The sequence below is a fragment of the Lonchura striata genome, chromosome 6 (genome assembly GCF_046129695.1).
Source record: "Lonchura striata isolate bLonStr1 chromosome 6, bLonStr1.mat, whole genome shotgun sequence".
NCBI lineage: Eukaryota > Metazoa > Chordata > Aves > Passeriformes > Estrildidae > Lonchura > Lonchura striata.
The window spans coordinates 44,858,707-44,871,064 of NC_134608.1; the positions used below are offsets into that span (position 1 = coordinate 44,858,707).

The 12,358-nt window shown below is 43.7% G+C and overlaps 1 protein-coding gene across 2 annotated transcripts in view; it reads left to right on the forward strand.

Moving 5' to 3' along the window:
* The window catches only part of CRACR2B (calcium release activated channel regulator 2B), a 45,933-nt gene that overhangs the window by 7,697 nt on the left and 25,878 nt on the right, over nt 1–12,358 (forward strand). For both annotated transcript variants that reach the window (XM_077784242.1, XM_077784241.1), the window contains exon 2: nt 11,378–11,633. In XM_077784242.1, coding sequence (XP_077640368.1) covers nt 11,421–11,633 — 213 coding nt within the window. In that variant the 5' untranslated portion in view covers nt 11,378–11,420. The remainder of the gene's footprint in view (nt 1–11,377; nt 11,634–12,358) is intronic.

A 12,358-nucleotide genomic window follows, 5' to 3' on the forward strand; every position in this document is an offset into this window, starting at 1 on the left:
GTTTTAGCAGGAAGTCTGGACGAGTTTGTGAGTTGCTCTGTCTCAGCAGTTTCTCCCTAGGAATTTTCTGTTCCGACTTCCTGCTTTTGCTTTAAAGCAGCAGAGTGGAGCTCAGTGAGTGCAGTGGCATTGTATATCACTGCAAAAACCAGTTGTTAGTCCTGTGACAGAGGAAGGAAAATTTATTGATTGGCTTTCAAGAGCTGGGGGTGTTTAATTAATTAATGCTTCAGTTTGGATCACTCGAGGTCTTTGCAAATGTCGAATTGAAAAAACTTGCTCTCAGTTCTGACGTGGTTCTGAGAGATGCTTAACTGATTCTAGTGACTTACTGATTTGGGAAGTTGCTGATTTGGAGTAATAGCTGAATATTAGAATGTGTGAGATTGTGGGATGTTTTTAAATTATTTTTTTAAAGAAATGGCTATCTTGAGCTGGTCTGACTAAGGTTTTTCCACTACATGCTTTCTGAAGACAACTAGAAATTTTTCTTTAAAAGCATTTGGCAGTAAATTTCCCACTATCTCTCATAAACATAGCTATTCCCCTATTCTCCTCCACCCTCTTTTGTAATCCCACGTCATTGTTCCTGCTGTGGGCTTCTAACTTAGTGACAGATTTTGTCAAAGACAGGAATATCCCCCCAACCCCATAGTGATTTTACTTTTTCTAGAACAATGTTATACACGGAACGAAAGCACCTCTCAAACAGTATCTGCTTCCAACTTTGCTTTAAATGCTGTTACTTGCCTTGATTGCTCTTTGCACTAAGCTGTGCCTGGTATGCCAGGAACAGGTGCCCTTCACATGCCAGTGTTATTCTGCTTTGTGGAGGAGAAGCTCAAGGCTTGTGGCTGCTCAAAACATTCTCTAGTTTTCTGTCTTGTAGAAGTCTGAGGCTTTTAGTACTTTGTTGTGATTGTCCCCTCTGAATGAGGAAAGGAGAGGATATTTCTGGTATCTTGTACTAGATTGTGGAATTCTTGCACATTTGGACCAATTCTTTCTTCTTTTGGGAGGGGGAGTGGTGGTATTTGGATTCAAGACTTTACCTGTGCTCCCCTCAATGATGTGACAGCCAAGCAGTGTCTCTGCTCAGGGCATGGACTTCACCCTTTTCTAGTGCATAGGTTACACTGGCATTTCAGGAGTGGTGTTCTGCACAGCATAGTCAACACCTCCTGAGCTCACAGGAAGGAGCGAATTTTTACCTTTACCTTACTCTTGGCAAGAGGTGAGAGAGATAACCAAGTGTCACACACTTGTGCATAGGGCAGTTTTCCTCTCTGGGAGGCAGAGAATGGGTTAATCATCTTCTTGGAAATTGGCTTCACCCACCTGCCTCAGCTCTGTTTGTTGTTCTAACTACATTTGCAGAAAGGTCAAACTGTCCATGCATCCCTCCTGGGCAAAACCAATACAGCATCAGCTAGAGAGATACTTGTACAGGGAGCTGTGGTGCCTAAAATCCTATCCATACTCATTCCTACTTGTAAATATTTGCAAACCTTTTTTGTTTTTTAAGTGAATCTTGCAAGTTCAGAACAGTGAGGTAAAGCTTTTCCTGCTGATCCCACTGCTAACATGTAGCCTAGAAAATATTATGGGGGTGTGATAGTGGTGTCCAGCTCTCAAAATATTGGAGGAGAACTTCTTGGGATGAGGAAAATATGCTTGAATTTCTCGCATCCCTTCAGCAGTTGTATCCAGCCCTCTGGGTAGCAGAGAACTTGCTGGCTCAGCTGGAGAAGAATTTACAGTTTACCACATGTATTCGGTAAACAGTGTGAATGTTTTACCAAAAAGAAGTTTTTCTTTTGAAAGGGGGAAGGAGAAGAGGATTGGGCAGTCTGATATTGTGGTTTGATATTGTATCTGTGCGTGCTGGGGGAGCAACTGAGGACAACATAAGACTATGAATTTTTCTTTGTGTGAGGCCAATTTCAAGACAAAGGATCTTGATCAACAAAGGTGAGGCTCTTGCGCACTTCTCTGAGCTCACACCTGTGGTACTCCAGGTGAGATGATATTGTCACAGGATTTTTAGCCTTGGTACAAAGAGGGCACTGAAGTGGCTGAGGAAAACTTGCAGCTGGCCAGGAGGGACCTGTGCTCAAGTCAGTGGGTGGCTGTTGGGAAATTTAATAAAGAAGTGGCAATACAAAATTGGGAATCACCTGGAGGAAGCCATGAACACTTTTCTTGTTGAGCATCCTGAGGCTGGGTGGCAGGAAGCTCATCCTCCATGAAGCAAAACCAAATGTTTCTCCCTCTTCCAACAGAGATGAAAACTACTCAGAATAAGCCTTGAAGAGTGTGACTGACTTAAACAGTGACTCTGCTGGGTGAGGGTGCATATGTAACAGCAGCCCAGGAGGGATCCTGCTGAGGCCAGACCAGGTGTGAGGTTGTCATGGAGAGATTCAGCATCTTATTGGCAAGGAAAATCTTTGCTCTGGTATGACATAGGCAGCTAGAATCTGAGGACTCAGAGGAAGAACTGAGTGGATTTCTATGCCTGTGGTGGCCATAACAGTTGTGGGGAGAAGCCTGGCCTTTGGCTGTCGAAGTACCGAGTCCAGTTCATTAGACTTTTTGCTGGTGAAAATGCAGCAAATGCGTGGTCCTTTGGGTCAAAGATTCCACGTACTTTGAAGGGGGGTTTGTGCAGATGTGAGAGCAGCCTATATTCATGTTGAGGAACAGGCTGAACCAGCCCTGTGTCTCCTACAGGAGCTAATGGCTGATACTTTCATCTTCCCAGCATAAAAATGGGATGATTCTCTCCTAGGACACTCTTTTAGCTATTTGTGGAAAAGAACATTTTCCCCAAACCAGCTATTTTTTGTAATAGTCCTTCAAGGACGAACTCAGAGCAGAACAAAACAGCCGCTTCTGCAGCTCATGAAATGCCTGTGACATTTTCAGCACCTCATGTCAGTGAGGTGACACATTCAAAGGCTTTACAGAGAAGTGATTCCTCCTATTTGATGTGCAAGTACCATCACCAGCTTAATCTTCGGCTCCTGGATTCTTTTCTTAAAGGAAGCAGTGACTGAATTCTTCACCATCTCTGCCATTCAGGAATTGTTTACACAGACAACTCCACAATGCCCAAATTTTAGCATTTGAAGCTTTGTGTATCCTTTAGAATCTTTTATCCACTTATTAAGCAAAAGGCTGTTTCTACATATTTTTGCCTTAGACAACTTCAAGAACACTGATGAAATGTGTCTGGCCCTCCAGCAGCAGAGGACTGAGCTGTGCCTGCTTTCATCCTGAATTTTTGTCTGCAGGACACCAAGCATGGTTGCATTCCTGAGGGCTGGGGAAGAGCCTCATGTACTTGGTGCCTCTGCTGCTTGCAGGGTGTGAAAGGAGTCTCCTCAGCAGCCTTTCTCCTGATGTGTCCCTGCTGAGCTGCAGCAGCTCAGGTCCTTTTTAGCTCAGTGACACCTTAGCTGTTCAGTAAAAGGTGGCATGAGCCCAGCAGAAGGGTGCTGAATCCTGGTTGTTGTCTCTGATACAACCTGCTCTGCATGCAAGTGCTCCCTTCTCTAAAGGGGCAGGTAAGGCAGGAGGGAGTTGCCACTCATGTTCCATTAAACAAGCTGAGGATCTGCCCTGGATTTCTGTCATTTCTTGAAGAGCTTTACATGCCAGATTAAATTTGGATCTTGTCTTCCTTATGGGGCATTCCTACCTGCCTCAACAACCCCTGGAAAAGAGGAGTAGAAGAGTGTAGGGGTCTCCTTAGCCTGGGCTCTCAGTGCTCAGTTTTTACTTTGAATCAAAAATGATCCAGTGTATCTGATGTCAAGCACCAAGTCCTCTGTCTTCTATCCTTTTTTTCCCACATCTGGGCTGGCAAATAAAGTCTCTTTGCCTCTTGCCTACCTGCCTGGTCTGTAGGTATCCCCCACAGAGTAGATATTCTGTTGTCAACATACTTGGTGTTAGGCATGATCTAATTTCTGATTGCTGAACTCCAAGCAGCACCTACCTCCAACTTCACAGTATTGCTAGTGATGTTTAGCTAATGCTGCAGTATATGATTCCTTATGTGATGTAATGCTTTGTTCTGTCTCTTTAGAGAAAAGTTTCAATAAACCTGTTAGTTTTTATAAAGTAAAGGAAGCTGTTGTTATTTGTCATGTCTTATTGCAGGCATGCTCTTCATTTTCTGAGAAATCAGCTGTGTGCTAGTCACACTGACAGATCCAATATCATTAGCTGTTTATGGAAAAAATGTGGTTTGGATTTTGTTTTTAATTGCTGAGAATTAACTCTTGGCCCAAATATTATTAGAGGAAAAACTGATGCTTTCTCTCTCCATTCCCAAAGCAAAACAACCCAGCAAAGCCAAAAGCCCAATTAGTAGGAGAGGTTCCAGTGCAAACACTCTCCCTCACTGTTTGCTGTGCCAATGTTGTACCAGTGTGAGAGAGCTGCAAAGCTGGTGGTGCCAAAGCTGGGGAACAGCATGAGGGTGTGGTGGAGGATTTGTGGCAATTTCTGGGGTGAAGGATGTTGTTTTGGGATGCTGTAGATACCTATCTGTGTTCCAGACTGCTTATGTTGATAGTTCTTGGCACAGTCGGTGGTTTCTGTTGTGCTGTGGAATCGGGAAGCATGAGTGAGTGCAGATTTAATAAGTTTATTTGTTCACCTCTTGAAATGGAAAAAGAGAACCATTACCACTCTCAGGTTGCTTGGTGATAAGACCTAGAGTCTGAATCAAACAACTTTCCCCATGGCAAGATTTTTTTAGCAAAGATCAAGAGGTTGTTAATGAAGTTGATAATTGCTCTTTGATGATCTTTGGTAAGGGAAATAGTGAATTGCAGCAGAGCCTCTTTTTAAGTTGCTCTTCAGAATGACAAAGGCTCTTGAATCTGTGGTGTTTCTGGGATGTACCTCGGTATCCTACTGGCATATCCCACGATGAAGTAATCCAAGATATGGCAGTAGGGGTTAGATCATGGCTTTCAGGCTAGGCTAATCCCCTGCTGAATAAACAACACAAAGGTTCCTGGATTTGTTCCTGTTTCCTTAAAGGGATACAGTCAAGTGCAGGCAATAAAAAGAGAGAGAGTAAAGTGTAGGTCTAGATATGAACACCTGATTTCAGGCTTTCTGCTCAGGGTGTGTATGGGTTTCTTAGGCGTTTTTAAAGAAAAGAACTTTCACAGAACAATTGATGTTTTTCTCATTTTTCAGTGTATTTCTTTTCCTGCCATTCCCTTTGGGAAGGGAGAACCCAACAACCACCCAAACAAATTCCAAACAACGGAAACAAATTTCCGAGAGAAGGGAAACAGCAAAATTAATTTTGAACAAAGTACATTAGAGAAATAACTACTTTCTTTTTGTCCTTCTCCCAGCCTTTTCAGGCTGAGCCTTGGCAGAGCCTTTCATCAAGTGAGTACCCAGGTCCTTTGGGCAGCTTTTGGAAATTCAGCATCTGTGGAAACCTGTTTGTCACAACAGTCAGTGACTTTCCCTGGCAAGATTTCTGCTCTACCTTCACCTGGTCACCTTTGTATGGCTGGGATTTTTGTCAATACATATGTGCTTTTTGCATGCAACTAGGGCAATAACTGTAAATACATATATTTGATCACTGAATCTCACAGTGCTGTAAAATCTGGGATTTGTAGGTGTGACTGTGATCTACAACGAGCACTTTTTATAGCAATTGCTAGCTTTCAAAACCTTGGGAGCAAAAGGTAGGTAGACCAGAACGAGTGACATATGTTTCATATAAAATGGTATAAGGACCCATAAAGTTTTTATTGCCCTTTTCTTGTAAAACTTACCTGTTGCTCACCTGCTCCTGAGTGATGCTTCCATTCCATGACCAAGCAACAAATGCTTTGCTATATCTTGGCCTGCTTTTGTTGTGCATTTTAATGTGCTGGAGCAACAGCCTTCTGCTGCAGTGATCCCTTATCCAGCCCCTCATCTCCTCTGTGTAGTATCTTCTCATGTATGGGATCAAACCTGTCTTGTCCAGTCTATGCACCAGGAGTGTGATCACTGTGTGCCTAAACACCTGGTGAATTCCTTCCTTTGGAACTGTAAGACTTATTTTTCTGCATCAGGAGTAGAAAGGAAAGGGTGTGTGTTCTGGTTTGTTTAAATAAATGGCTTAAATATTTAGCTTTAATATGGGGGTGGTTTTGTTGTTTCTAATAATATTGTCTTAGGCAGTGATACAGGAGGATGTCTTTTGGGAAATCTCCCAGCAAGTATCTGAGCACTTTAGTTTGTGGTACACCTATAATGATTCTTCTTTGATTTTTCCCTTCTACCACTCTGTCACTAAAAGTTCAGTGGTACAGGAAAGCTTTCCCTTGCAGGTTCCCTCTACAGGACCCAAACACTGGCCTTGTTCTGTAATCCTGGGTAAGTCACTCAGCCAGTTGTGCTTAGTTTTTCCTTCCTTCATTAACTGTTGCTTCATTGTCTTGCACTGGGGAGGACTGCTAGGAATGCAGTGTAGTCAGTGCATGCACAATGCATTGCAGTGACTAGGGTCATCTAAGGACCAGCTGTGGAAATTTGGCTGCACTCCTCACTTGCCTTTCCTCATTCTCATCAGGCTATGGAAAAAACGAAAAAAGCCCAACACCCCAAAGTTGTCATGTGCACATGGTGGTCAGGGTCACCTAGATAAGGGCTTGGCTGTTGATAGCATTTTATCCGTGACTTTCCTGTACCTCTTTAGCACTGCTTACAGCTAGAAGAGGAGATTTTTTTTATGCAATAAATTGGAAATTATGACCTTGTAGTGCTACCTTGAAAATAGTACCACCCTTTTCCAGGAAAAGCAGTTTGTGTCTGTTCTGTTTGTTGAAATTTGCAGTTTCTCTGTTCTAGTTTTTCATTCTTCAGCTTTGAGGCTTTGAAACTATTTGGATGCTTGAGTTTCATGTGTAATAATCAGTCTTCAGATATTGAATCTTAAAGTGCCTGCTGTCACAAGCATCAGGAAGCAAACTGGAGGAGCTGACAGTCTATAGGCATAGGCAGGTGATGTGACTTACCCATGGCCACATGGCCAGCTGAGTCAGGATTAAAATTCAAGTCTTATGATTTTTCCTAAACAATGCCAAGCCCATGGGAGCCAGCTAACTTTCTGCTACAGCTTTGCAGAGGACAAACCTCAGTCTATGCCTTAGGTAGTTAAAATAGTCATGTAAGACTGGTCTGAGTTTCCTCAGTGTAAAAATGCAGGAGCTGGTGCGAGCTGCCTTTATGACAGGCAATTTCCTGTTCTGTGCTGTGTCTGAGAAGACCTGTGTTTGCTTTCCAGGCTCTGGGAAAGTTGCCTTGCAGGAGCAAGTGAATTTTTGCTTGCTAAGCCCCAGAACATACTAACTAAGGCAGGAGTTACCTGGTATAATCCATAGCTCTGGATCAGGTTTTTCAGCTGTTGGACACTGCCCAAACCTGAACTGTGCAGTATCAGAGCTGACCTTGAGCATAGGCAGCCAAACCTGTGGGGTGGGGGAAGACAGGGCTCAAGAAGAACATTGCTGACCAGGGCAGTCGGAGCCCTATCTGGGTCCCTGGCACTCCCATCTTCCCATTATATCTTCCAGATCCTGGGAGAGGAGCTTTTGGTCTCCAACACAGTTCCCAGAGGTGAAGGGCTTGTTTGAAGTTAGGACTCCATCTCTCATGGAGTTGATGCTGGTTGAACTGTGTACCCAGAAAACTGGAATAGTCTCACAAAGCTTTGTCAGCACCCACTGGCTGCAGCAGGCACCCCATTTCTATCAGCATGTTCATGGCAACAGTGAATGCTTTCAGGCAGTTTCAAAGGGAGGCTGGACAAGTGTCTTGGAAGATAGGGAAGGGACTGTGGCTCAGGAACTGCCCCAGGCTGACAGTGGCTATTAGTTGGCAGATGTCTTCAGGGAATTCTTCTCTTTGCTTGCCCTGCTGTAACTCTTCCTTCACCAAGCCATTCAAAGCCATTGTTGAGGGCAGGATGCTGGGCTAGACCAACTCTGCTGTGACCCATTGCACACCTTTTTATGATGGAAATCAGCAGCTCAAGATGCAGAGATTGCCCTGGCTCCAGGTTAGGTGTGGAAATTGATTCTTGCTGGTGCTGACCTTTTCCTGCCAGAAGGGACCTGGAGAAACTAATCCTGACAAGAAGTTTTGGTAACAACCACTGGCTTTGTCACTGGAGGTGGCTTGACTTCATCTCTCTGGCAGAGCCTGGCAGGTTTGCCTTACCAAAAGCATTAGCTGCCTCTACGTATCTTCTCTGCCTTTGCCCCTTGTGTTAGGAAAAAATGGTTCTTCCCAAGCTAATCTTTCTGCACTTAAGCCAACTCTGTTTGCCTCACTTTTATATATCAGTCCACAGTTCTGGTACTCCAATGACCTCAGTCTCTTTCAAAGTGGTCCTTCTGTGATGTTGTGCATCATGCTGATGAAGCTGCTGCCCCAGTCCTTTGCATTGATGATCTGTAACTAAGGAAGGTATGACAGCACTTGTTAGACTGAGATCTGCTTTGTGCCCCACCTGCACCATGCAGTACCCTTACAAACGGGGACAGAGAGGAAGAATTTCTCAGTCACAGCTTCTGGGAGAGAAGTCCATCAGAGCTGCAATGTATTTTGCTTCCTGGGCTCTCTCTTATTTGCTTCATTGTTCCTCTACAAGTGCTGTCTCACCATTGAAAAAGCCACATCTGGCTTGAAGCCACTTGAAGCAGCTTGGACAAGAGACTTCCTGCTCTGACCACTGAATTAATGGGCTTGGTCTTTTACATGAGTGAAATCCTTTCAGACTTTTGTCCATGTCAGGCTCCCATGTCAGCTCTTCTAATTAAGAGGCTTTTAACTCAGCCAGTGTTTGGGAGCTACAGTGCAGCTGGGCTTTTGATAAAATGAGGAAATGCTAGAGGTAGGGATGTAATGGGTTGGATTTCAGCTTCAAAAAAATGTCTCTGAGAGAGAACAGAACATCCTCCTTGCACCATCTTTTGTTTGCTGCAGCAAAGCTGGGGAGACTGTGTGGGCTGCTCTAGAACTGATGAAGCTGATAATAAGAAAGTAAGGTCATCTTTTCTTCTGGGGTTCTCAGTGTCTCTTAGGCAGATAAAGGGATGTTTCAGAAAATTTTGCTTATTTGTGCCTTTTCTTATTCTGGCTATTTTCTACAATCCTGTCACGGCTCTTGCTTTGAAATCCCTTTTGCTTTCTACCCCTGCTGCTGTATGGAACAGGGTGCTGCTTGTGCTGAGGCTGTATCTTTGCAAAAGGAATGGGTCTGGAAAAAACCTTAAGGAAGGTGACCTATAGAAGCCAATAATTATCACTCACTGGTGTGGCTGTTATTCCTCACCATAATCACCTGAAAAATCTAGGAAAAATAAGATATTTGGGTCCTTTTTTTTTTGTTTTTCTTTCAAGGCCAGCTTTACCACTCTTACTTGCCCATGAAAAGCAAGATGACCATCCAGCTAATGTACAGAATCTAACTTTAATCTCCAAATTTTGCTGTGTTGGCTCCACAAAACAAAAGATGTTTGCTAGGAGGGTTTGTTTGAGAAAGAGCAAAAGACAAAGACATGGTCTCCCTCCTTATTTTTTATGCTTTCTCCCTTTCTTTCCTCTGCTGTATTCCCCAAAGGTTGGGTCCAACTCTGTGTCCATTGCTTGCCAGGAATGTTTACTTGACTAGAAACATAATAGTACCCATTTATAGGTAGTCTTCTGCGGAGTTTAGTGTTGCTTGAGCAGATATTTATTTGAAACAGACGTGCCCTGGAAAAACACCGATTTGAAAGGGGGAATGAAGCGTTCTGCTTGTTCTGTGAAGCAGAACCACCCGCTGGCTCAGGGACCAGCAGTAATAAACGGAGTCAAAGAGCGTGGGGCGTAATTGCCGTCTCCTTTTGTGTCAGTTTCGTATCGTTCTCGCATGTGACATTCTTCCTGGCCATCGTGCTCTTTATCCTTCCATTGTAACAAGAGTGCAAACAGATTTTGTTTGTTTGTTATCGTGGCATCTGTGCGTGGCTTTTAATTTCTTGGAGGTTAAAAAAACGCAAGCAACCCAGCCCTCAAGCCCTCTTTGTCCAGCAATGTTTTAATCAGCTCTCAGCCTGCTTGCATAGCTCACTTCTGCCCTGTAATGCAGAAAACAGTTCTGCAGACGGAGAAATCTAAAGCAACCAGTGCAACAGGGCTTCAAAAATGTGGTGGTGTTGCTGAAGAGAAGCTGTCTGGAGAAGGTGTCTGATTCCATGGGATCAGTAAGTAAGAAGGTGGCTTGGTGTAGGGATGCATTGTAGGCATTTTTACCATCACAGTGCTAAGCTTAAATGGGTGCTTCCCTTCCTTTTTGCTTTAGGTACTTGTAAGTGATGGGAACTATTTTCTTTGGCCTCTGAAATGTCTCCATAGTTTTGTGGTTTCCTTCCTATAAAGGTGAATGTTTCAGATTAAAATTCTCTTTGGCAGCTCATGAGTTCTCAAAACAGAAGCTTGAAGGCAAGAGGTCAGGAGTGCCCAGCTTATTAAATTTTTTCCAGTGTAGGAATTGTCTGACCTTTCTTTGTACTGTAATAGCATTAAAAAAAAAAAAAAAAAGATGGAGCTACTATTTGGAAAGCGTTAACAAGAAAATGTCAGAGGTGGAAGGCCTGGCTGGGAGAGGGCTGGCAGTGACATTCTTACATTCTTCTTCTCTTTCTTCTGTCACTTGCACAGATCATCCTCCTATCTGCTCTCATCCTGCTCTGGGTTTTTGCAGTTTTAATGCAGGTTTGGTGCTCGAAGGTGTGGTGCAGAAAAGCAACAAGAGAAGGAAAAGTACACTTTATTGTCAGAGGAACCAAGACCAGAGAGGAACAGCTCACAGCATTTGAGCCCCATCTTAGCTGATGTGGGACTATCACTGTGCTCCTATGCAGATTTACCTGTGTGCTTTAATGTTCCCTTCCCACCCTCTTGTCTCCACTGAAACCTTCCCTTGGCAGTTGACTTTCACCAGCAAAGAGCTTGGACTGTACTGTGGGTCTGAGGCAGAGGAGAAGAGATGGCAACAGAGCTGCCTTGCTGGGTGCAGGGTGGAGGATTAACATGTGTGGAAGGCTTAGCACACCCATGTTGTGTACAGGGTTTATCTACATGTGGTGTGTGTCTCTGACACAAACTTCTTTCCTCCCTCTGCTCAGTTCATAGAACCATGGAGTATTCTGGGTTGGAGGGGATTTCAAAAGTATTTTGTCCAGATATAGGTGCTGAATATTGTTGTTTCAACCATCGAGGCATTTAACTATATCATGTGTGGGTTGGAAATGGTGGGTCATGTTCGACTGGGTTTTCTCTGTTTCCTGTCCCACAGCTCTTGTGTTTGGCCCTGCCCAGGGGAAAAAGACTTTGAGAAGATGGAGAACCAGAGTGGAGTGGTCTTGGGATACGTCCGCTGGGAAGGAAAAGAGGAAGGGGGTGAGGAGGATGGGATGGCTCCTCGTGTTTCTCCTCCCAGCCAAATGAGCAGACTGGAAGATGTGCAGGTGGAGATGCTTGAGAAGGCAAGGGAGCTCTTCCAGCTGTGTGACAAGGATGAGAAGGGGTTTATCACCAAGGTGGACATGCAGGTGAGGGGAAAAAAAACCTTCCTCTGGTTCTGGGAGGATCTGTAAAAGTCATGGGCGGCAAAACAGGGGACAGTATGGTACGCCTCCACTCTTGGCAAGTGTTGGTGTGCAGTGGCCTCTGTCTTATTCAGACTTCTAAGAACCACACTCTGGCGCAGACAGCTGCTAGGAACTAAAGCTCCCAGGAGGGCCTAACACCTCCAGGGAATTCCTGGGACAAGTGGGACTGCAATTCAAAATTTTTAAGGAATGAATAAAATAAAAAAAGTTATGACCATTCTTACAAACATCAAGCATGCAGTGGATGGGAAATCTGGAAGGAAAAAAAATCTTTGTTCAAACTAAAATAAACCCCAAAACAAGCTGCCCAAAAACCTACATAATGAGCAATTCAACCTCTCAAAAAGTTGAGACAACAAAGTTATACAATCACAGCTAAAGTCTAATCCAAAAACTCACCTTAGAACTGAACTATAACTTTGCTCTACAATTATGTGTTTTGCTGCTTTCTGTTACAAAAGTACTTGTTAACAAATTCCCTGTAGTCCTTAGTGACTTTTGTTTTAAAGGTTTATCAGAAGGTTACATGTGGGTTGTTTTTCTCCTGCCCCATCTCTCCTCACATCTGTAAATAACACTTGACAGGTTAATGCCACTTTAAATATTGACTCACTTTGCTTTGGGTTGTGTGATACTTAATTTTTATAGCTTTATTAATAAATTTT